The 26474-nt window shown below is 29.7% G+C and overlaps 2 protein-coding genes and 1 long non-coding RNA gene across 6 annotated transcripts; 1 reads left to right on the plus strand and 2 right to left on the minus strand.

Moving 5' to 3' along the window:
• The first annotated feature begins 12115 nt into the window (after positions 1 to 12115).
• Positions 12116 to 13194, plus strand: LOC106767867 (protein LURP-one-related 6). The gene is made up of 3 exons (XM_014652823.2): positions 12116 to 12446; positions 12523 to 12753; positions 12853 to 13194. The coding sequence occupies exons 1-3, from the start codon at positions 12210 to 12212 to the stop codon at positions 12976 to 12978; spliced, it is 594 nt and encodes a 197-aa protein (XP_014508309.1). The 5' UTR covers positions 12116 to 12209; the 3' UTR covers positions 12979 to 13194.
• A 5101-nt stretch (positions 13195 to 18295) lies between these two features.
• On the minus strand, positions 18296 to 20168 carry LOC106767704. Of its 3 annotated transcripts, none has more exons than XM_022783972.1 (2): positions 19523 to 20168; positions 18296 to 18314 (listed from the first exon to the last, which is right to left on the minus strand). In XM_022783972.1, exon 1 carries the CDS (start codon positions 19961 to 19963, stop codon positions 19526 to 19528), a length of 438 nt encoding a protein of 145 aa, XP_022639693.1. In that variant the 5' UTR covers positions 19964 to 20168; the 3' UTR covers positions 18296 to 18314; positions 19523 to 19525. The 3 variants fall into 3 exon arrangements, with proteins under 3 accessions (XP_022639693.1, XP_022639694.1, XP_022639692.1); XM_022783973.1 differs by lacking the exon at positions 18296 to 18314 and adding an exon at positions 18966 to 18984; XM_022783971.1 differs by lacking the exon at positions 18296 to 18314 and adding an exon at positions 19247 to 19413 and having other exon boundaries at positions 19523 to 20167.
• Positions 20169 to 22031: 1863 nt separating this feature from the next.
• LOC111242000 lies at positions 22032 to 23647 on the minus strand. Of its 2 annotated transcripts, XR_002668432.1 has the most exons (3): positions 23572 to 23647; positions 23039 to 23453; positions 22032 to 22944 (listed from the first exon to the last, which is right to left on the minus strand). It is a non-coding gene; the product is annotated as an uncharacterized LOC111242000 (long non-coding RNA). The 2 variants fall into 2 exon arrangements; XR_002668431.1 differs by having other exon boundaries at positions 22032 to 23453.
• Between the last annotated feature and the right edge of the window lie 2827 nt (positions 23648 to 26474).

Here is a 26474-nt window from a genome sequence, read left to right on the forward strand (position 1 = left end):
TTGAAGATCGATTTGAACATTTGTTACCACATAAAAATAGTTTGGGTGTTGCTCCCTCCACCTCCTCAACCTCTCAATTATTTTAATTTATTTTAAAAATATTATACACCTCCTCACTATTTACTTTCATTCCAAAAATACCTTACACTTTCTTAGTATTTTAACAATATTTTTTGTTTTTCTCGAGTATCTCATTAATGGAGCATTTACATTACTCAAATTTGAACTTGTGATATATTTTCTTAAATAAGTTTGAATCTTGTTGAATATATTTTTTTCTTTTCAAATTACTTAATAAATGGTAAAATTTTGCTCTAAATTTCTTGAAAAATGTTTATATATGTGTGTTTTTTTTACACATAATATCTATAATTTTTAACATTATATTTTTAACCCACCTTGACTCAAATAACTTGAATAAAATGTTTAATTTATTAGATAAATAATATAAAAATATTATTAAATACTTAAAATATAAAAAAAAAAATTGTTAAAGATTTAGAATTTATTTAGTTCTTTTGTTTTTGTAGTATATTACAAATTCAAATCTGAATCATATAAATGCTCCATTAATATAGAGAGAAAGAGAAAGATGGTTAAGGACACTGGGAAGGTATAGGATATTTTTGGTATAAAAGAAAATAGTGAGTATGTGTAGGATATTTTTGAAATAAATTAAAATAGTGAGGAGGTGTAGGACCCACTTGGAAAGATGAAGGGAGCAACACCCAAATAATTTTTAGTTCAAAAGATTTAAACTCTAAAGTGAAGGTTGTTAAAGAATATTGAATTAATCTTGACTTTTCTTAAGATTCAAAATTGATTGTTTTTCAAAATTAAAACTACTTAAAAGATTAACAATGTTACAATACATATTAAATGAATTAGTCATCTTCTCTGTGTTAAGTTTGAAATATTAGCATCACTTCGTTATAAAACATTTATAAAGCCAAATAAGTTAGGAAAGTAATATAGAATTTAATAACTAATAAGTTTGTCTAAATTTCTTATATTAGGCCACAATTTTCTACTCATGATTGTGTTGAAGCAATAATACTTTTGCTCGTATTTGAAGTTTTTTTTTTTTTCAAAAAGAAATTCCACCAATTTATTTCTCCATATCCTTTTTCTTACAAAATGTTTATTTTTATTTTATTTTCTCTATCTTCTTTTGTCTCAACAAAATCGATCTTTAAAATTGTTATCACAAAGTATTTTTTTTCTTTGACTTCAACTCCATTGATATCACAAAGTTCATTTAGATTTTTCAAATTTCTTTTCATCAAAATTTTATTCATAATAGTATAATAAAACATCTACGTTCATTTTATATTATTTTTATAATAAAAGAGTGAGAAATAGTATGTCAAATTAGTGTAAAAATGTTAAAGTATATTTTTTTTTATTCATATATATTTTCTCGTAACTTTAGAAAATGAAGCTGGAATTCCACATTAAATTGTGTGATTTGTTGGACATACAAGCAATCATTTATAATAATTTCTAATATTTGTATTTTTTAATTTTTTTATTTAAAATTTTTTACTCATAATTTCAAGTGTTTAATCCCAAAATCCTTAGCTTTTTAACAACCATTTTTTTTCTTCTGAAGTGGTTTCTTTAATGAATTCCTCTTTCGAAAAATATTTTTTTATTATCTTTTTTAACTGTTTGACATTCATAAATTATTAATATTATCATAAAATTTACAAAAATAATATAAGATAGTTGTCATAAAATTTCAATTATTAGTAACTGTTTAGTCTTCTCTATAATTGACATTTGTACATCTGTCATTTAATACTTTATTTTAATGTTTATGTAATTTTTTTCAGTAAATAACATGTTTGACATTAAAAAAAAAACATATGTTTCTTTTACATTAAATAATCAGTAATATCATTAAATTTTTGACTTTAATGTGAAGAGTACTCCACTTCTGAGCTAGAACATTAATTAAAGAGCTACTATTAATTAATGTCAATAAAAGCTAAAAGATTAGATACATTAGTGAAACTTTACTCCACATATTCCAATTAATGGTTTAATAAAATTAGATAATGGAAGTATATAGAAGAAGTTGATTCTTAGAAGCTGAGATTGATGTGGGAATTTTTAAAAAAGCAGAAGCAATGTTTTGCTTAAATTGTATACATAGGTTTGAGTTTTTAAGGCACAGATGGAACAATGAAATTTGGAAGGAATAAAATCAATAATTGCTGATTGGGCCATGCAGCTTAGACGCAGCATTAATGCAAGATAAGTTGTCTTCCATATTGTTCTTGTTCTTTCCCATCACCACTCCATCATTCCATATTTAGCACTGTACATTCACTTCCCTTTCATACAATTTCGTATGTGACATGTCTAAAACATATTTCACCTCAGCTTCTTATGCACAAATGACGCCAGTCTAACGTTGTCTTATCAACAAAAAAATATATGTTATTTTCCTCTTTTTCTTTCCTTCTACTCTTCAAATTATTGATAGATTTGATAGTGTTTCGGTTGAGTTGAAATTCTTAACTTAAAACATTAAAAGTTGTCTATTTCAAGGGTCAATTGTCCTTTCTTGTTATGTTCCGATAGTCCATCTTTTCATGCAATTCTTTTCGATTAGGGATTGACAGGTAGAAGACACTCTGAACATAGAATAAATAAATAAATTGTATCTAGTAGAATAAATAAATTGTATCTGAACATCGGTTTTTGACAGCCAAACATATTGATTAATCATTAACGCAATATATTTTAGATAATCAAACCCAATAATTAATCATTAATCCTGTATATTTGCGAAACATAATGCAATTTGACATGTTAATACCTGTTTAATTGTCCATAAATAACAATCAATTTCAATTAATATACTTCATATGGTACACATGGAATGTAATTAACAGCTCATAAATCAGCTATAATTGATGATGGAATAATTTTTTATAATCATCCATAACATTTGTTTTGACGATAAGCAGACAAGCATGTATAGTGTCATGGTATTAATTGTTGTTACTTTTTTAGTTAAAAATTATAACTTTGCAGAAACGAAGAGTCAAAATGTAGGAGGAAAGAAGTAAACGTTGTGGATGTAATGGAAAAAAATGAATGCGTATAGTTGAGAACAATCAATCAGCTGTCATTCAAATTCCCCAAATGTTGCCTTCTTTTTCCGTACTACTAGTGTAGACCTTATTTATATTATCAATTTCTAAACCTTAATATCTCTTTCTGAAATAATAATCATAAAAATTAATACATCATTATGAGTTTAAAATGATATTTTAATTATGCTTTTACATTTATAATTAATTTAAATTGAAGGATTTGGGGAGTAGCGCGTAGAAGGAGGGAAGGGTGGGGCCAGGATGAAACAGACATGTCATGGAAGCACTTGCCGCTCTTTCCCAAAGTTCTAACTTATGCGCCAAAAAGGGTTAAAAGTAAAACTCATTCATGACGTGTCTTACCGTGTTTCCGGCGCATCTTAGAATCCCTCAACAACCTTCAATCTAACGTGAGCCTAGCGGTGAATTTTGGGATTCCGGCAATCAATCATTGCCCACTTTTTATCTTTCTTCACTCACCCGTGGGTCACCTCCACACCTTCTAAAACCTGCTTACAGCGTGCCACGTGCACCAATCACAATAAAAACGGTTATTTTAAGTCTTTTTATGGTTTTATGTAGTTACTGATTTGAGTGACCGTTTAAGATGGAATGTGAAATTTGAAATGAAACATGGAAGCAGAAATATGGGAAAGGGCATGAAATTGATACCAGAGGGTCCGAAAACATAACAACGCAAATAGTACACAACATGATGCAAAAAGATAGACTAAGATAAGAAAAAAAACCACATACAAAAACAAAATTATTCGTCAGGTTTTCTTGGGTCTAAAACTTGTTGTTTAACTCAATTGAGTTTTTCTTTTTTTAATTAATTCTAAGTGTGATGATGTAACGCCCCACAATTTAGAGAGATTGTTAACTGTCTCCATACATTAACATGAGACTTTTCAATGTATTTTGTCATCACTCACATTTTTTGTAAAAACTTTTCAGAAGGTCACCCATCTCAAATTACTTCAGGTTAAATTAAATGCATTTTGATGATATGAGTAGCTAAATTAATTCCCTTTAAGCTATCCTTCAACCGTATAGTCTCATACCTATACAATCTCTAGATCCCTCTCATCCCGCTATATGTTCAATTCATCCATGTGTTTCTTTCACTGAAAGCCTGCCAGAAGTCACTCCTTGTCCATACTTCTTGCACCGATGATTACTCCCCGCCTTCATCTGTGCCCCGGGTGTCACAATGGAAATAATTAAAATTTCAATTCTTCAAATATTACCGACTTCGACAATAAAGGATGAGACTAAATAAAACACAATGTTTTTCTTATCTCACTTTAAAATTGAATTTTAGATTGCAGAATGGATTTAAGTGAATGAAAAAAAAATGAAAAGTTTATTAAGGAAAAAATTCATTAAAGACACAAAATATTAATAAGTTCTTACATCAACTTATACAAATGATAAATGATATTTTCAACCAAAATCATCTTAATGTTAAACTTTAATTTAGGTAATGTTAAACTTTTTTTATTTTTATTCAATGTAAGATTTAAAGTCATACTTGGATTTAAAAAAAAAAATTCTTAAAGATGAGTCATTTCTACATTTATATACTCTTTATTGAGAAAAAAACATTCTTAACCATGGATATTTTTTTCGTATCGTGGTTCATTAACATGATACACTTATCTAAACTCTTGGTCAGAAAGACTTTTAATACAAAATCATCATATCATTAATGTGTCTATCGATAAAAAAATTCACTAAAAAACGCAACATCAATAAAATCCCAGTCTAATCCACACAAATAATTAATATTACTTTCAACAAAAAACTTAAAATAATTGATTTATGAATCTTTTACCTTATATAGTACTTAACTTTTTCAAATTTATCCACGGTAGAACTTAAATTCATATTTAGATTTCTATTAGAAAATAAAAAAAATAACATAAAGAGAATAAGTTATTTAATTAAAAACAAGACAATAAAAAATGAAAGAAAATAAAAATATTTGTAAAAAATTATGGATGATTTTATCAAAATAATAAATTTAAAATTGATAAAAAGTATTATTCTTCTCATGATAAATAATTAAGCTATGAATTTTAATTTTATTAATATTAATATTTTTTATATTTATTAGTGGTTTGATATGAATTTATTTTATTATTGTTATTAATAATTATTATTTATTATGTCTATTATTTTTCATGCAATATTAAAATTTAAATATTTTATTATTAATATTGTCATAGTTATTTATATATTATTATTTTTATTTTAATATTATTTATATTTTATTAAGATCTTAATATGTTATATACCCATTATAATAATATTATAAATAATTTATTATGTAATTAATTAGGCAATGTACTAAAACAACATCATTAACCATGTTATAACGGATAATGAATTGTGTTATTTTTTTTATAAATGCTGTGTGCTACATTTATTTGTATAATTTATATGTAGGTCAACTATAATAGTCCATTAAAAGAATTTATCGCGATTGAAAATTTACTTATTTGTTTTTTCAATCAAACAACACTATTTTCTATAAAACCTTTATGGTATGGTTCATGAAAATTCACACTAAAGTAGTGAAATTTGTTATAAAATAGTATAATATTTAGAAATAAATTTCAAAATATACTTTAATTTTATAAAATTGATCAGAGGCTTAATAGCGATATGATAATAAGTAAAACAATATATTCATTAAATAATAATTTTTGCTAAAATAAATTTTAATTTGTGGCTATAATACCCGTGAATTGAACGTACAATTAAAAATTAATTGGTGGTCTAACTACAACCAATAATAAGTGAAATAATAAATAAAATAAATAATAAATTTTGATAAATTAAATTATAATTTATAATTTTGATATTATTTTAAAAAATAAATTAAATTTAACTAAACCTTCCAAGATTGGTATACATCCATTTATATATATAGAAGATTTATCTTACTTTTAAATGATGTCACACTCTCGAAAGTTTTTCATTTTTTTTGTCTTAACAACGACACCAAAAAAAGTTATAAATTTGTCTTTTCCATTTATCTGTTCATCAACATATATAAATATGATTTTTTTTTTCTTTTTCTTTCTTTCACTCTAATAACTACAAATATAAATACGATGTAAATAAATCATTATAAATTAAAATTAAAAATGAGAATAATATATTTATTAATAATATTACAAATTTATGTTTTTTAAGGACAAGTAAAAATAAGTTGGAAAAGAGAGTGCTTAACAGCTTAACATGAATTTAAGATTTGCCCAACTTAATTAGGAAATAATTTATCGGAAAAGACACTTAAATCTAGGGTTCGAATACTAATATATTGATACAGATACATGAATAAGAAAATAAAATATTAATATTTAGGATTTTTCAATCTTTTATTACATTTTAAATTAATAAAGAAAGAAATGAAGTTGAGAAAAGAGAGAAGAAAAAAAAATCATATAAATTAGATATAATATTATCTAAAGTTGGAAGGGAGGGTACCTTATTAGTAAAGGAATATAAATGGAATAAATCAATTTAGTGATAAAGTTGAAAGAAAAAGATTTAATATTTTAACTGATGTGATAAATACGTATTTTTAATAAATTAAAATATAATAATATTATTTTGTTATTATAGTTAAAATAATAATTATTATTATGTTATTATTTATTATGATTTTGTTATTATTAATTAACGAATTGTTCTATTATTGTTTATAACGATTTAGTAAAACATGTTATTGTTTACCTACTTATCTCTTCGCAAATTAATCTCTTTAAACAATAAATTCCTCGAAGTAAAGAAAGTGTAAAGGTAAAAAAAAAGTAAAGTAATCTTTTTTTATTTTGGTGCAAAAAACTTTATATAACTACTGCAGTACATACATACAGTAAAGTTGTCGAGTCATGTGAGAAAACTTTAATTTAATTAGCAAAAGAATAATCCACTGAACCAATAAGTTATGCAGAAACCATTTCATATTATGAAATTGTGTGAAATTATTATTATACGATAGTGGAAACAGTACAATACTTTTCCAAAAGTAGGTAAAATAATTAAAAGGAGAAATAATACAAAAAGCTAATTAAAAGAAAGTATGTGTATTAATATTATTTTATTAATAAATTTGATTTTATTATATTTTTTTTTAAAGAAAGAATCATATAATTATTTGAAGAAAGTAGTTATCTAATTATTTTAAAATAATTATCAAAATCTCCAATTTTAATATATAATTAAAGATTTTTTTCTTACTTACAAGTTAGATTCTACTCATTTTATTAACTTGAGATAGGTGGGATTGAAAATTTTAATCTATTAATAATGTATTTTCAGGTCATCAATTCGACATATCAAAATACAAATTACTTTCATTCAAGTAATTAACATTTTATTTTATTAAAATTTAAAATAAAAAATAATTTAAAAGATTATCCTTTTTTATATTATATTTTTTAAAAATATACATATATAACAATATTATAATTTAAATTATTAACTCTTACAAATTAAGTTATATTATTACGTGGTAACTTAACATATAAATATAACAATTATTTTAATTTATTTAATTAAAAACATTAATTAATCAATTAAAATTTTACAAAATATTTTATATAATTAAATATACTTATATAAAAATATAAAATATTATATATATATATATATATATATATATATATACACAAAATTAAAATTTAAAAAAATAAAAATAAATTTAAAAAATTAAAAAAAAAATTTAAGTAACAGTCAAACTAGTTCAGCCAGTCAACTCATTACATGCATAATAAAATGTCTCTAATAACTTATTTCTATTTAACTTATTGATCCAATTCAACCCGTTTTTAACTGTCCATAACAAATCGGATAAAGGCCATCCATACCTTACTGAGTAGCCTTTATAATATCATTTATGTATCTTGTAGCAACTCCTTAAGGCTTTATTCTTTTGAGGTGAATTGGAGGAAATAATTTGGGGGAGATGATTTGAATGGATATGAGTGGATTTGAGGGTAATTTTTGTTGTTGTTTTTTTGAGTGGATTTGTGGGTAATTGAGAGTAGATTTGAAAGTAAAATTTGTGAGAATTAGTGTAAGATTTGATTGATGTGATAGATTTAAAAAATTAGTTTAATTGGTAGAAATTAAAATTTACCAAAATACCCCTAATTATTAAAATAATATAAAATGTTATTTATTAATGTTATATTTAATTATAAAATGTTTATAAATAGACTAAAATTATAAATAATTATTAAAATTAGTTTTAAAAAATTAAGAAAGTTATAATGTAATAAAATAAATTTATTTTTAAATGTAGTATTTATTATGTAAATTAATCCCGCTAAATTAACGTGTCTAGAAAAGAAAAAACTGAGATCTAGAAATCAGGAAAAATATAATAAATAAAAAAACAAAAGGAGACAAATAAAAAGGTAAAATACTAAAATAATATCATCCAGGACCCCAAAGAAAAAAGCAAAGAAGAACAACACATTGACCATCCCTTCGGCAAACCCTTACACCGCAACCTTAAGCTCTCTAAGGTTATACTAGCGTCCCCACCCTATGTTCGGTGACTTCATCGACGGACTATCTTCAAGCTTCATCTACTCCTTCGGATACACCTCATTCACCTCTTCGATTTTCAGCTGCAGAATATTCACCTTCAGGATCTCCTTCGATACCAGCGAGATCGCGTCGGAGTTCTGCTTCACTCGCATTTTTCGCTTCTTGGAGCTTCGGCGGAAGCATAGGAGGATCAGGAGCACTGCAACCGATGACTGCAACCGGATACAACACAGAGGTGCCTCGTGAAACAATGCATGCTTTTTTATATTTACTCGTTTATGCCTGAATATTGTGTTAGAATTTTTAATAATGGTACAGGGGCATGTAAGTCTTTTCTACCTAAATCAGCGCAAATTTATAACCGTCAAAATGGGTCACAACCCGCGAGCCAACCCGGCCCGTCACGGGTTCGGGCCGGGTTGGGTTTGAAAAATACAACCCACTTATATGCAGGTCAGATTTCAACCCGGCTCATTTAGACCCGGCTCATGCGGGTTGAACCCGTGGTGAGCTGGGTTGGCCCACCAACCCACCTACCTAATTTTATTTTTTTNANTTNNTNNTTTNNTTNNNNAANCCNNAAAACTAAAATACTTTCTTCACTCCCTGTATATACCAAAAAAGTAACCTCTGCTTTCACAAATCACTCTCGCGGTACTTGCTCTTATTTGACGGTGCTNTCACCCTCACTTCACTGAAATTCTTCAAGGAGTAGGTAAAACACCCTTTTTTTTTCTTCTCTTTTCTCCATATTTTTGTTTTCTCACTTCTCTTTCTTTTTTTTTTTTCAAAAACCCTATAATGACAAAAATAGGGGTTTGCGAATTTGTTTCTTGTTATGGGGGATTTGAAGACATGAAATGATTTTTTGATGTTGTGACATGCTTGTATCAGATTTTGTTCATTTTATTTAAACAATTTGAGTATACATTATTTGAACAAGCTCTTTTTGATATCTTTGAATTTGGAAAATTATGTTTCAGATTAAACTATTAATTTTTTGTTGATGTTGTTGAGTACGGGTTCTCTTTTGTTTTTATTAATATTTTTTTATTGATTGCTGTAATTGTTCTGATATTAGGAAAATATTTATTAGTGAATTTGGAGACAACAAGAACAAGGGTCAAGGGTTACAACAAGAACAAAAAATGATGAATATAAAAAACTTATTTGTATGTTTTTTGTGTTTGTTTTTGAATGACATTTGGATTATATTGTACTTTTTATTTTGAATTGTTTTTAACATAATTTTTTAGGAGTTGAAAATTGTTTAAATTTAAATTACAGAAAGTTTGTATTTTTTTTTATTTTAAAAAAAATGTAATTAAATGGGCTAGTGAGCCAACCCGTTTACCCACCAACCCGTGTTGGGTCGGGTCTGGTTCAAGTTTTTCTGGCTCGCTAATAAATGAGTCAGGTTGGGTTGGCTCACTAAGTGACCAACCCGTGGTAGGCCGGGCCGGGTCGAGCCAGATTACCCGTTTTGACAGCTTTATGCAAATCGTTTCAAATTGGCGAGATGCTCTGAACAGTGAAATCTCACAAATCTTCACTTTTTCATCTTTACAAATAAGCTTAAACGAACACGAAATTATCATAAATCTATCTTCGACAATTCTCGTGAACAGCAAATTTCGTTCATGCGAACAGAGGCTAAAATAAAAAGAGGATTTCTCAATCAGATTTCTTATATAAGTAATTTTATATCACAAAATAAATTTTAAATTAAGAACTTTTATTTAGCCTACTTTGTAAAAAATACCCCTAAAATAAATCTGACATTTTATACCAAATATTTCAGGATATCATTTTCAGATTAAAAAACTAATATCTTATTTATTTGTTTTCAAAGTACTTACAATTCACCTATTTTTTTTATCTATTTTATTTATTACCTTGAGATTTAATGTTTTATATTTTTATTAATTGTAATTAAAGCTTATATTTGTTAATCATTTAAAAAATTTAAACTGTCTGGTAATTACAGATAAATTTTCTTTAAAAATGACGTATGCCTTTTCTTTTAGTTTTGTATCCAAAAAAAAAATACATTTGAACTTTGGTTACCCAAGCTGGAGACTAAAAACATAAAAAAATAACTAGTACTTTTTTTTTTTTCATTCATAAAGCTTAATTTTGAAACCTTTTAAATGCTTTCTTCACCAATTCTTTGACGGCTCAAACTCAAAGCACTTAAATTATCAAAAACCTTATTTTTTATTAATATATATATTAAATTTGCCTCTCTCACAAATTCTTTGATGATACGTGGACAATTTGCGCTGTTACTTTAATTATTTGTAATGCAAGTAAACATACAGTAATCGTTACGTACGTGTGACTTATGGTTAGTTGAGGAACTGTAAATAATCAATGGAGGGTACTTTTTGCTAATTTTGCAGCATGTGTGCATTCTGCAGTATGTTCTTCTGCAATGCATCATGTAAAATGTAGGTAACGAACATGTGTATTGGAAATAGTTATTTTGAAGGGTAATTTTTGCATCTTCTACCTTTTTCACGTTAAAAATGGTGACACGGGGTAATTAAGAATCAATTTAGAAAGCATAAACACACCGTAAGTAATTTCTAGTTTCCCTATAAAGGTTTCGACTCAAATGTAAGAAGCCATCAACCCAAACAATACGTTAAAAAGGAAACTTCGTTATTGATTATTGACTGTGGTTTGTCTGATTTATAGTAAAAGTTGTAAAGTATAATCACGAATCATTAATGCTGACATAACTAAAAGGATTAATATTTAATTAATTACACAAGGCATGGTCTTCTTGAGCTATAGGATCATCTAATCAATATGTTATGATTAAGACACATGACCTTATCCAACAAAAAGAAATAAACTACATAGCCGTTTTTGTGTTTTGTGGTCCAAGGTTTAGATAACTGAAAAAGCAACCTACCGAAGGCAGCCACGTAGACAAGAATCCCGAAATGAAGCGTGTGCATGAATCATACGTCAGTTCGTCAACTTTACTAAAAAGAGAATGAATCAAACTTTTCACATTTTGTGTTTACAAACGAAAATCTGATCAATTTACGTTCTCCTTTTCTTCCTAGAGTATAATATACACAAATAAAAAATGATAACAACATCATACAATTTCAGAAGGGTAACATTACACTGTATTCGGATGGGTGAAGGAAGATGAAGAAGTGAAGAAAGAAACAGAAGAAGAGAAAGACAGTGAGAATGAAATGAAGTAGCACACGACATCATACACAGACAGAAATGTTGAGCTGGGCTTACTGAAAGTGAAGGGAATTGGCCACTCTGTTAGATTCTGCTATCACTGTTATGCACCCATAAAAGGCATTCACTTTTTAAAATTTGAGACGTGCAAGATTGCATTAAAACACTCATATTCCCTAAGGTGTTTCTACATCGTAATCATTCTCGAGAATGGTGGCATAAATAAAGCCACACACTTCCATCTAACTCCACAAGCTATATCAATCCATGACTGGTAGAGATTCTTCCACCTGAAAGCTAAGACAAAGAAGGATCGATCAAATGACTGCGAACACAAGCACGATGCCGATCGTTGGCAAACTGTACTGTTCATCGTCTCAGACGGTGCATGTAGTGAGGAAGAGGCCACACGTGGTGAATGGTGGTGGTTTTGTGGTGATGGATTCTAGTGCCCAGAGGGTTATGTTCAGGGTCGATGGTTGTGGTGTTCGTGGCAAAAAGGGAGACTTGATCCTAAGAGAAGGAGATGGAGACGCTTTGCTTCTCATGCTTCGGAAGGTATATATTTACTTTACTTTCTTCTTTTTTTTTTTTTGCGTCAAATTGAAGAGGTTAATTTTGATGAAATGTGCAGGGAGGCATAGTTGAGGCCTTGAGCATTTACAAGAAGTGGAAAGGTTACAGTTTAGACTACGAAGGATCAAGGAAGCTGGTTTTCAGCTTGAGAGAACCGAATTCTTGTTTGTTTAAGAACAAGGCAATCAGAATCTCCACCAGGAACAGAGGCTGTGATTTTAAGATCAGTGGCTATTTCCCGGACAAGTGTTGTAGTATTGTTGACTCAAAAGGCAACGAGGTAGCACAGGTATTGGTTTCTTCAGTTGAGAATACGCATAACACAGTATCAGATAAAAGTAGCATTAAGTTGTTGCTTAAATGTGCTGATTCATGATCTGTTTATTAGGTGAGGGTGATGAAGGAAGTGGAGGATTTTTATCATGTGGTGGTGAAACCTGGGATGGATCAAGCTTTTGTTTTTGGAGTCATAGCTATTCTTGATCACATTTATGGAGAATCTACCGACTGCTAAATTCAGAACTCATCAGATATATGCTCCGAGTCCTGTGAATTTTTTATTATTATTATTATTTTTTTATGTTGAATCGTGTAACCAAGTTGTGGTTGAAGAATTTGTCTTGTATATTGCGGAAAAATGTGGCTATTAAGGCGGTTTTCCTTGTATTAGAGGAGGTTGTCTTACATTGGGGGGTATGTCTTGTTAAATAAAAGAAACATCCTTCTTTAATTCTTTTTCTCGTTTGGGTCCTTGTACAAAGGGAACAGGGTATTTAAAAGGTAACAATATCCTTCATCAACTTTTTTCTCAATATTTTTCCTTTTTTGCTTTCTAATAAGAAAACAATTAATTTTACGGATAAGAGAGACACCTTCATTCATGTTATGTTTCGTACTTGGTAAACTAACTATTATATGATAGATATGTTTAGAAAATTACTATATTAGATATATCATTATTTTATAAGTACTCCTATAACTTTCACTTTGGTTTCCTTATTCTTTTATTATTGAAACTTTTTTTATTTTTTTTTAATAAATTTATGTGCATTTTCTTGTAAAGGGAAGAAAGTACGAACTACCTAGTTATGATGAAGATAGGTCTCAAGTTGTAGTTTGGTGACAGAGAGACAGATTTCCGGTCTATATAAGGTTAAAGTATAATTGGATGCCTTGACATATGTTGGAGTGATTTGAGCTTCATATAGCATAACTCTTTTTGTGATTCATTTGATGAAATATTTGAAAAGTTTGATCTAGTCGACATGATATGAATTTGAGATAGAGGAATCACCTTAGATCATATTTTGTTAATTCATAATTACATGGTTGAACATATGTTTGTCTCAAAACACAACCACAACTTTCATAATCAAACTCTATAGGTGAAAAGTCCTAAGACATATTTTGATACATGTCCAACCAATCTTTACGTCAACTTGGTTTAAAAGCGTCACTCATAAGATTTGAACTTTTTTTCAAAGGATGCCTTTATTTCCTTTTGTTACAGGATGATGACGTTATGAATTGCATCCTAACACAAACAAAGGACTTCTATACTGCTTCCCAATACTTTCTTCATACTCAATCTTGTTATAAATGGCATGAACAATATCACAAAACATATAATAAAAACAACTAAATATAGTAAGATTAAAACATACTTTGTTTGGTGTTGTATTTCTTAAATGCATTACTCGGTTTGTCCTTGTCTTTAAAAAGTATTTCTTATACGAAATTATCTAAGAATCATTGACATATTCAAGGAATAAAGGTCGTGAAATACAAGCAATATGAAGACGATCAACCTAATCAGTAAACATTGACTCATGATCACAATCCATGACATTTTTCCGTGCTTCCATGATGACATTCCATGCCTTAATGGAATTGACTAACATTTTTGCACTTCTCTTGTACATTTTTTTGAATGTGGAAACATCATAAGAGATGATAACATTGAGGGAATATAGTGTCAATGACATTCATCAAAGCTATATCTTTGTCGCTAATAATAACTTGTGGACCACCCTCAAATCTCAAAAATAATCCTCTCAACCTTTTCAGAACCCCAGGTGAAATTATTTTGTCATTCACTTGATAAGAATACAATGGTAGATGAAAATTCGAGCTTGTTTTTGTGACCCCGACTATCTCATGCAATGGCAATCGATATATGTTGGTTTTGTATGTGTTATTCATCAAGAAAAAAAATATTAAATGGATTCAACAATTTTATTGCATTAGGATGTATCCAAAAGATGTCACTTTTCACGTCATATTCGTCGACACGTTTACTTCACTTAATGTATTTATCACGTTCTAACATATCATCAGTTCCTGTAATTCTCTCAATGGTGGTTTTTAAGTGTATCTTACATTATATAATTGTTTGATTGTTATCACATCACTCTTATTGTTTTTTTAAGGATAAGGAAAATATTTAGAGGTTTCATTTTATTCTTAGTAATATCAATAAGCAATAACTCTTTACTGGAGTTTAACCTTCAAACTTAAATAATAATATTTCATCTTAAACTATAACCACCTAACGTCACCATTGAATGCCTCATTTTTTCAACAATAATAATAATTAAGGAAATTATTGAAACAAAACGAGTAAAAGAAATTAAAAAAAATATTAAAAAATTAAAAGGAAAAAAATAAAAGTAAATGAATATCAAGTTTCAAAATTCGGAAGAAGTGATCACTAGATTTGATATCTAAAAAAAATGTTAACCGAATTTTGAACAAAACTTAACTAACAAAAAATGTGTGGACCTGTATTATGAACGAGATGAAATGAAGGCAAAATGAAAACCAAAGGGCTGCTGTTGAATAAAGAAGAGAGCTAAAGAAGATGAGAGAATGCATGGTCGTTTAGTAAATATAGATCTCACAATAAATAGATTTGATAAACAGTAATTATTGTTTATATAATTTTTTTTTTTTATATATATTTACCGAAGGTTAACTTTATTTTCAAAATGTGCTGGAAGAAAACTTGAAAGTGCTCGAAGAAAGCCCCATCGTTGAGTTTTGAGATGCTTCTCAAAATCCATGAATTCGATTTCTTGCAGGGAAATGGGCTCCAAGCAATGTGGGCTGTTACTTTAATGGCCCATGAAAATGGCTTTTACATCCAACATCCCAACAATTTCTTTGTGCAGACTCTCACATTTTTAGAATGACATTTTACCTTTTTAGAAGTTACTTCCGCATCACAAATTCTGAAAATTTTCAAAACAAGTTTTTCAAAATGCATGAAATACATTTCAGAATAAATTTTATGAAAAAAAAAAAAAGTTGAAATAAACTTTTCAAAGAATTTTCAGATTTTAAAAATATTTCTACATAAAATGTGTTCTGAAAAGAATTTTCATTACTATATTTTTAGAAAAACCAATATTTTCAAATAATTCGTCAAACTTCATTCATATTAATTGGGAGACTTCTTATACATTAGAAGTCTGTATGCAAATTTTATTTTATAAGCTAGATTATTTTTAGAGTTAAATTAGATTTAAATTACACTTTTATATTTTTCTGTAGTATCATGAATATATAAAAATAGTCTGTCCTGACCTGACGAGAATTTTCGAGTTATTGTATCACACTCTAAGATTTATGGGTAAAGTAAATGACATAAGTAATTATTAGAATAATTTTCCGTACAACTAGATCTTGGTTTTTCTATATTGCATTCAAATGTTTCCCATCAGTGCACTTGATATGCTGTTCTACGACAAAATATGGTGGTCTCCACTTCAGAGATTCCATCTTTCTGATTATTATTATTATTATTTATTTTTTATTTTTCTTTTTTGCTTTGGGTTTAGCTTTCTTCTGCCTAAATACCAGTTCTTGAAAAAAGAAAAAGGGTGCCTTGAAGGGATGATCCAGCGCTGTTCGTGCGCTGAAAATTGGGCTTTGATGTTGATTTTACAGTGAAAACGAAGGTAATGAAAAGTCAAACTCTTCATCATGGTCTTCACACGTATATGATCATCATCCAAGAATCAATTGACGTTGCCCAACATATATATACCACCCAAATCAAACAAATTAGATCATTACAGGTATAAATTGCAGGCTTTTGTCACATCAAATTTCATTCTAATACTAATTAACATGGTGTCGATTAAAGACAAGTATCAACGGGTTAAGTTAAACTTAAAACAAACTTTTTTTTTTCAGTACCGGCAAGTTAAACTATTTCAGTACCGGCAAGTTAAACTTAAGATGTATCAAAATCATATGAAACATGTTTTAGTACGGTTTATTGTTTATTAGGTTTGTTGTATTACTGTTACTGATATGTTATTAGACCATTACTAATGTGTAATCTTATGTTCGAATAATATATGTCTCAGACATGAGAATGTACTATGATGGAGATGATGCATGTAATATATAAGACACATTTAATAGGTACAATACAACATCAACATTCAACACCAAGATCAAGTAAATTGTCCTATAAATATATAGTGGCACACCAAGAATTGAGTTATGTGGGTTGAGATTTTCCTGTAAATTGCCGGTACTGAAATAGTATAGTCTTAATATAATTAATCTTGTAAAAGTATACAAGAGAGTCACGATTTTACAATATCATCAGACACAAAAAGAAGGATAAATAAAAAACTGAATATGATGGCACTGACACTGTCCTTGTACTGTTCCTGCATATGCAAATGTGCTCAAGTCATAGAGAGAGTGTCTAAATAAATTGACAGAAAGAAAGAAAGAAAGAAGAGTCTCTTATTTCGAAGCTCTTTAATGTTATTGATCGTTGTGGTCAATGTAGGGTCACAGAAATCACGTAAAGGAAAACCAATGATGATTGGCACGTTTAGTTCCTGTTTAGCAGCTAAGGTAGGAGTAGAAAAGTTTGGTTATGGTCTTAATAAGCTCTTCCTTATTGGACTAACTAGGCCATTTTTTTCATTGATGAGGGTGGACGTGCACGAGGAATAGAACGCAGATTGATTTCATGAGCACCATGAGATGGGGTTAGGTAAACTACCTTTTAAACAAAGTGCATAATTGGAAATCATTTCGGTGACCCATGAAATGATGGATTCCATTCACCATTATTGTGTTTTTATTCAGCAATGGTGCTAATTTATGAGGCAATACAATACCAGGGACAACAAGTTTAATGTACTAAATTTACTCTTCTTCACATGGAAAACCACTGCCTTTATGTGGCTGCATATTTTTCTACTCTAGTCTGTTACCATATATACAATAATACTTTGCATTTATTGCCTTTGATTCTGGTTTTCAACCATTGGAAACTCATCTCAATGCTTATTTGCTTCTAACATTCGTATGTCTCAAGATCTGCCACTGAGAAATTGTAGTTAGACACCACAATACGCGACCTTGTAAGTCGTTGACTCTCTTAATTTTTTTAATGTACCTATATGTAGTAAAATAGCAGATGATTTTGGTATTTTACTCTAACAGAAACACGTAAACACAAACTTTGAAAATGTGTTAGAGCAAAGTTAACTGGCTGGAAGAAACGTAAAGTGAACGAGCTCTTGTTTAAATAATTTTATCTTTTTATCTTCGAGTGAATGAGCTCCAAGTCTTCAATAAAAACACGTAAATGGCAATAAAACGACATATAATATAATTAATAACGTTCCGATTTGTTGGATGTGTATACTTGACCCCACTTGTTTTCTTTGTCAGTTTTGGGGTATATCATGTTACAATTTGCAGAAAACTCCTGGAGAAGAAGATGCACCCCGAAGGTTCACATCAGACACAACACAGCCATGTTGTTCTTTGTGAATAAATAGCTCTTATGCCAAAGGATCCAAGTGGATGATCACACTGTAAAAGTTACAAAACCTTACACCCCTGAACGCATGAAATGCAAAGCAATGCAATTCAGGTATGAAAAAAGCAATGCATCACAAGGCATTCGGATATAAGAGCAAGAAAAGGAACATAAGATGAAAGATGTGCAACTTTTTGCAGCTTCACTCCAGTCCAGTGCATTTTTTTTGTGACCCAAATTCTAATCTAAACTTTGGCTCGCATACTCATACTAACTATAGCTTGGAAATGCTAAACTTTTCCAACAAAAGCGATGGCTCTTTCACTGGAGGGAAATTTCCCTGCACCTTCCTCTTGTGTAAATATCTCTCATGCAAAATGCCCCCAATTAAACAACTTTCCTTGATATCTTTTTATTATTATTATTATTATTATTATCAAAATGAAGGCATCCATCACTGTTAAATCGCCATGCTGCAAATTGGCACAAACAGCTAAGCACACCTGGAATTATTAGCTTGGAAAAGGTTGAAGATTCTCATATTCTTTTAAGCATACATACAGCTATAGTCAATGAAAGAAAAAAAAAATGGTTGCTTTTCAGGACTGCTTGAGCCTTGAGCCAGCCATCATAATCGAAACTTTGCGCTGTCTTTTTGTTCTGTTCTGATTCAAATTCAGAAGTTGCAAGACTTTTCAGCTTTATTTCCTTAAAGCAGATTTCCTTTACAACCCCAATGCCAAAGTTAAACATAACAAATTAACAGCATTCGGAAATACGTTGAACCAGAATGGAGAAACAAAAATCCGCTCGAATATTAATCAAGTTTTATGCTCTTTAGGATGGTTTCAGTATTATATTTCAATCAAAATTTCAGTTTTACTTTAATAATCTGCTGCATAGTAAAGATTAGCATCAGAAAACAGTACTAGAAACACACAAAAAATGTATCTAAATTTTGCTTTTTCAAGAAATCACCAAGAAGGGAAACAGATAAGAAGAACTCAATTTATGAATTTGATAATCAGTCTGTATATACATTAAAGATCGTAGAAAAAAGGAGCTAGTATTAAAGTCATAATGGGATAAATCCCTGAACCAATCTAAACATAAAGGGCCAGTGTTAGAGCCTTTGTTGTAGATTTCTAAAACCTGTCACAGTCACAGAAAAACACTTACACACAGAGTATCCAATTCTATGCTTCATGCTTAACCTGCAACTGCAAGAGCCTAAAACAAAACAGAAAAAAGAAAAACAGACCTTTTAGCCGGAGATTGAAGAGAAGCAACTCTCCGATCGAATCAATTGCAGGGCTTTAACCCCGAGAGCTCCAGTGGAGTTCGATCGGAGAGGCTTGGGAGAATCGAGGCTCCGGCGGAGGAGGCGTCCCATGGCGAAGATGGGGTGCTCAGTTTCGTTGAGAACGGTGGATGATCGGAACTCTCTGCAGAAAGTGATGTGGCGGTCCAGGGCTTCTTCGGTGGTGATTACACTTTCTGATCTCACCACCTCGTGTTTCACAGCCTCCACGCACAGCCCACAGAGCCACCGACCCTGGTACCTCTGGCGCACCCTCGAGATGTACGCAGGGGTGCATTCCTCCGTGAACCCGCACGAGTCGCATTTCACACACTCCACTTCCACCTGAGACACAATTTTCAGTGAGGACGAACTCTGAGTCTCCGACCCTGAAATCGCCATGCCTTGTTGGTGATGCCGGAACAGAACTTGCAAGATCACACACACCCTCTTTCTCTCTCTCTCTTTTGTTTCTCTCTTAATAATGCTATGGTGAAAGGAGGAAGGGAGGGAGTCAACACAGATTTTTGTTGTCCTATGCTAAGAAACTAATGTTAGAAAACTGTGTCACACAATAACTTATTTCTTAGTATAAATAAATAAATACGCCTCATATATAATATCAGGGTCCTTCAAATGGATTAGACACGAGTCACTCACCACCTTTTAACTTGTCACTTTGGTGTTTTCTGTTGCCACGTGTCTCTCCAAGCATATCTCAGCATGGACAACCAGCGAGATTGTCTGGTAGTAGATCGCTGTCACTTTGTTTCATTTGGCCACATTTTTCTGATTTTTAAAATCCTTTTAGTTTATCTTGTTAATCCGATAAACAGAAACTTAGAAAAATATAATGGGACTTTTACATGTAGGCCTCCAAACTTGTGCCATCTCACTCCTCTCTGTCTCTTACATTTTTGGTAATTGCCGGTGCTCATCGGAAACTATTGTGTAATTAGGTGCATTTCTTTTTTCTGGGCAAGAAATGAGTTTAATGTCCACTCTAGGAACCATTTGACTCAATTTTGATCGAAATTCGTTTCATTTGGTCGCCAATTACAATATAGTTACTTGTACGTATATGCCAAGGAAGTTTCTTTTCTTTCCTTCCGTGGTCGCACTATTCATTGTTATTTGCTAACTTGTAGGCATTCATTGTCAATCATATTTTCACATGTGAAAAACAGATTATTGTCTTAATTCTTTTAATGTCTCTTCTCGACTGATGCAGGCGTGCGATCAAACATTTCATACATATAATATAATATAATATATGTCTCTGTATGTGTGTGTTTATGGAAGTATGGATTGTGTCTTTACTATTGAAGCAGTGACTATAATTTTAATTTGATCCTTAAGGTGGGCGTGACGTGTAATACAAAGTTAGTGCTATTAAATGTTCGTACTGCACTTGGTATGGTTATTTTTCAACTGCACCCGCCATTCTATTCTGGTTTATTCACCTGCCTTTTAAAGTCTCACGTTGTTCAATTAATGTAAATATGAGCCACCATCAAGTGTATTAGAGGAAAACAGTTCACACCAAAATCAAGTGGTTTCCATGTGTTTAACTGTTGCTTAGTAGATTCCGAGGTAGGAAAAAACATGAACTGGTTAATGAATCATTAGTTGACTTTCCTTGAGACAGAAGTTCATTATATGTGGCAAAGGACCAACATCCAAATTAAATGAGAACTGCAATTTTTATTTGCTGTCATGCCACATTTTAAATATCTTGGAGTTTTATGGATAGTTAACGTAGTAGCTCTTAGAGTTTTGAATAGTTGAGAAATTGTATTATTGATTGCATGAATAACATAACAATAACACAAGTGAATCAGTTTATTCACAAAGTAAGTTGTCAACAAAATATTTGGCTTCTTACATATTAATCCAAGTTTACTCGAGATGCACATTCACTTTTATATTTTGCTGACCAAAAGCAACTACTACTACTACCAATTGCATATTATATTGTCTCCATCTTTCCAATGAAACGCTACAAGAATATAAGGCGTTCTCATGCATGAAACTCTCACTGACAAAAAGACATGGCATAATTCTCATTATGAGCTGGGAGCTTTCATGTTTTGACAGTTTGTTAGCTTTTTTTCCTTTCAAGTTGATACTAGAGGGGTATTTTACTTACTGTAGTTCGTCTTTAAATGCGACAGTTCGTTAAACATGCCTTAAGCAAGTGGCAGATGTGGCCTTTGAAACTTGGGAATCAGATTGCTCCTAAGTGAGTATCTCATTCATTGTATGAAAATGACATCGATCACAACGACTTCAAATTAGCCTTGTGCAATTCTAGACCGATGTAGACACATTGAGAAGTTGCCATCGTGATATTTAGGTGAGACTACTCCTTCTCTGCAGAAGACCTGCCGTGACAAACCAGAGTACAAGTCTCCCATGGGAAGAAGTGTATATATTTCTTATTCAATTATTCCTCAAACAGAATGGTCTCTGAAAGAAAATAGACCTTGGACTTGCATTCATTAACGATAGTAAGACTGTAATCGATAAGAAGGGAAGGAATCTTTTCCTATTGGGACCAGTGCTACAAATGATACATCAAAGAGTGGTGCCTTTTGAGATGCATGCATTAATATTACTTTCAAGACTTTTTGTACATGGTTGGAGACAAAATATTGAAGTAGTGTCTGTGAGTGATTTGTGAGCAACCTGCACTGGTCCCTTTCAACATGGCATTTTAGGTTGAATCAAAATCTGGAGTTAGTGATTTCCTTGCCAGTAGGCATAAAATTGAAGGCCAAGAGACCCCTGGTCCATGTGGTTGGTCCCATGACTGCAACACTCATCATATCCAGAACCAAAGGGTTCTGCTGGCAATCTGCTATGGTGTACAGATTTTTAAGGTGTCACTTGAATATTCCTATTTTGAATGCAGCCACCGGCTATAAATCTCTCAAAAGGTTTGAACCAGGTTTATAGACTATATGATGTTGTTTAATTATTGAGAGTGCTTTTAGCATCAAACTTCGTCTCTCTCTCCTCTACTCTCATTTTGAGTGTGCTAATAATAGATGCAGTTACAAGTATGTTAACTTGGTTTCTCACTTAAGATGTAACTTCTAACTTAGTTTCAACACTTCGTCTAAACGTAATTTCTCACTACTTTTCAACGAATTTTCAAACAGACAGTGTGCACAATGAAGTTCGGAAATGGGCAGACTTATTTCTTGATGATATTTCCCTGTCCTCTCTCGTTATCTGACGCCTCAAAAGGAGTACTATTTTGTGTGTTATTCTATATTGGGAAGCAACCCATCAAGCTTTATTTGGCTATGATGCTTCCTTCTGACGAGTCTTTCTGGTCATTTTACATCAGGTAATATGAGTATGGATTATAAGCATATCTACAAAGTAAAGGGTTTATTTATAGTCACCAAACAAGAAAATTCAAGCCAGTATAAGCATGATGTTGAATTAGTCTTCTTCAATATTGCTTACCTTTGTGATTCTAAAGGAGTAGGATCTGTGCACAGCTCCATGGTATCCAAACACCTAGTGCTTCATTTCCAAGGATAATTAATGAATATGGACAAAATAGTCAACAAGGAAATTGTTATGCAGGTGTATAGCAATTGATTGCAATGATTATCAGAAAGTTTGGGGATCATATGGGAAGGTAATGTTTTCTATGAAGGTTTTTCTACTTCATTAAAAAGAAGATTGCAGCGTGCATAGAATTGGTAACTGACAGCTTCAGCTTTTCATTAATAAGGGTGTGTTCACTTTGTATCAGGCATCTTATGATATGTAAAAAGATGCATGTACTGCACGAAAAAAAAGGAGAATACTGTAGTGTCCTTGATATCTTAATTTTTGTGCCCTTTTTTCCCTTGTCAGATCTGGAACCAGATTTCTGTAATGAAAGAAAGAGTTTGTAGATTTCGAACATCACTTAATATACTGCCATTACTTCTCACTGTAACAATAAAAATTAGATAATGTAAATTTAGCTGTGATATTTCATGACATACCTGCCGATTCCGTTCTACCCTCAAGAAATGTGAAATGAAACTCTGTCATAATCATCTGATAATGCATTCCCTCAAAATAAATAAGGAGAAATTTTTATCAGAAACCATGAAGGATAAATAGCCCCATATCGTATGCAACATTAATGAGATCCAACAATAAAAATAACGCAATAGCACAGGTGGCACAAAAATCTCACCAAATGCAGATTAGCCCAACTGAAAGGGAGACAAGAAGAATTAATGGCACATGACTCTTTTATAAAATTAATGTTATATAACTAAATTCAAATTTATTTTGAAAGATTAAATATAGTAACTCGTCTTTTTATGAACGACATACACACTTTTAAATTTTATTTTTGAATTAAATAATTGAGATGCATTTTTCATAATTTTGAATATCTTGTTTTATTCTATGTATTATACAGCTGTGATCTTAATAAATAATATATATATATATATATATATTTATTTATTTATTTATTTATATTGTTATATGTATATCGTATGTTTTTAAAATTAATTATTTTTATTCATGGACGTCTCATAATAACTAATATTTGTTAATTATATATTAAGCTTAATAACTAATTTTATCTTTATATTTAACGTTTTCATTCAATTATTTTTATATTTAATTTTAATTCAACTGAGTTTCTATTTTTTAAAAAAAAAAACTTAACCTGTCCCTTTAATCAAATTAATGATTGAAAGTATTATGTATTAGAATTTTGATTATTTTTTTAATTTTTTTTTTTACTTTTTTCCCTCCCTTTATCTTTCTCTCCCTCCATTCACTTTTCACCATTCTTTTTCTCATTTTCTTTCCTTTTAGGATTCTTATTATTCATGGATTGTTGTTTAAAATTATGTTAAAGTTGAATGTGTTTGTTTATGGTGTGTTAATTATTATACATTTGAAATTTAGATTCATAAATAGAAATTTGTATAGGGTGCTTAAAGAAATTTTTTATCGTATTTAAATAGATGAAGCAAAACGAAGTAATTTCTTGTAGATGGTAGAGGAAAGTGGTGGGAGGTTGATGAAGGTGGAAAGAGATGAAACAAGATGAAAAAGAAAACAAAAATAAAAATAAAAATAAATAAATATAAAAATTTTAGAGATAGAAGATATTTGTGTTTTTAAAAATTTTATATTTATTTTGGATTCTCTTTGGAGAGAGAGAGTATTTGAAAGGTGGCTAGAGAATCTTTGAACTCTTTAATATGTGACTTTCAGATAGAATAATTTTTTATTTAAAAAACTCAATTCTCATTATTTTCAAAAATGAAAATTACAAGAGAGGAAATCTGTAAATATTTATAGTAATCCATGCTCTTTATAAATTAAACTACTTATACAATAAAAATATAAAAAAGAGAACACTAAAAAAGATATATCAGACAAGATTCCCTCGCAGTAAAAGAAAAACTCTTAAATAAGATATCTGTCTATATAAATTTGTTTATATAGATTAAAATTTATGTTTCTAAAAAATATTTTTGTTTTAACGTGATTTGAAATATTTTTATTTTGACACTTATTCCAGTTTAATATAAAGACTATATAAATATACTAAATTATTCTTTTTTATTTATTTTAAGAGAAAAAAGTCACCATAAAGTCTTATATACATTTATATAAATATTCTCGGAGAGATACAATTTTATTATGCTTTGGATTGTCTCTTGTGAATTAAACTAATTAACAGAAAAATTAACAAAACAAAAAAAATTCCCAATTAAAGTAAGATGCAAAATTGAATCAGAAGTAGAAATTTATGAGTTTAAAATACATAAATAAAAAAGATGGAAAAATAGAACGGCAGCAGGACCATTGATAAAAAATCTCTGTGACCGTGATGAATCAATAATTGAAAAAAAAAAAGTGATGAGAAAAGGTTTTACCTTAAAGCTCGATAAAGAAAAATATAAATAAGAGAAAGTTTATACAGTTAACTGCACTGCAAATATAAAGCTTTTTAAGTATAATTTAGTTTTTAGTAAAAATAATTTAGCTTTTATAGTTTAATATATCATAGATAATTTATATTTTAGTACAATTAGGTTAATTATGTTAAACCCTAGCTCTATCTACTCAAGAAAACTTGATTTAAGAACATCATTTAGGTTTTTATCATCTTATATTTTAATTCACTTTATTTAAATAATACAAAACGGAAACCAAATAAAAAAAGTATTTATCATTTCTCATCCAATTTAATAATTATATATTTCAATCTATACACATTAATTTTATTCACATCTTATCATCAAAATTATACGAATAACATATCATTCAACCATCACCATCCCTAAACATGCATTTAAAAAAAATTACAACATAAGTTTTCAAAATGTCTAAGAAAATACTTTTTTGGAAAAAAGATAACGAACACCAACTTTCTCTCAATCAAATAAACAATTCTTAAGAAAAGAAAAAAAAAATCATTTGGTTTGTTCCTTGCTTAAGTGTCCAAAAAGCGTTTTGAATATCCAAATTCTCATAAAATTTACTTTCATAATCACTTAGGTTGATTTTCAATTAAGAAAAATAATAATAAAATAATTATTTTATATAATAATATTATTTTTATCAACCACAAATCACGTATCTTTTTAACACTTACAAATAAACAACCAAAGTAAAATTAGATGACAGACACATTATTTAATTAATAAAAATAAAAAAATAGAATAACATATTTTCAATTGAAAAATATATAAACGATAAAATTAAAACTTAATTGAAGCTTTACTATTATTAGAGAACTAATTTATATAAATTATTAAATAAAGTGAATTGGGTTATATTATGGAGCAAAGCCATCATCGCCGAGTAAACGTTGATCGTCACGTGACTAAAAGTTGATTAATGAGTCCACCTAATACATGAGTGACAT

The sequence above is a fragment of the Vigna radiata genome, chromosome 7 (assembly GCF_000741045.1).
Source record: "Vigna radiata var. radiata cultivar VC1973A chromosome 7, Vradiata_ver6, whole genome shotgun sequence".
NCBI lineage: Eukaryota > Viridiplantae > Streptophyta > Magnoliopsida > Fabales > Fabaceae > Vigna > Vigna radiata.

Bases quoted from the DNA above. Each gene is read 5' to 3' on its own strand.
- LOC106767867 (XM_014652823.2), top strand. From the start codon at position 12,210: ATGACTGCGAACACAAGCACGATGCCGATCGTTGGCAAACTGTACTGT. The intron at 12,447-12,522 runs GTATATATTTAC...TGAAATGTGCAG, and splicing joins TGCTTCTCATGCTTCGGAAG to GGAGGCATAGTTGAGGCCTT. The intron at 12,754-12,852 runs GTATTGGTTTCT...TCTGTTTATTAG, and splicing joins AAGGCAACGAGGTAGCACAG to GTGAGGGTGATGAAGGAAGT.
- LOC106767704 (XM_022783972.1), bottom strand. From the start codon at position 19,963: ATGGCGATTTCAGGGTCGGAGACTCAGAGTTCGTCCTCACTGAAAATT.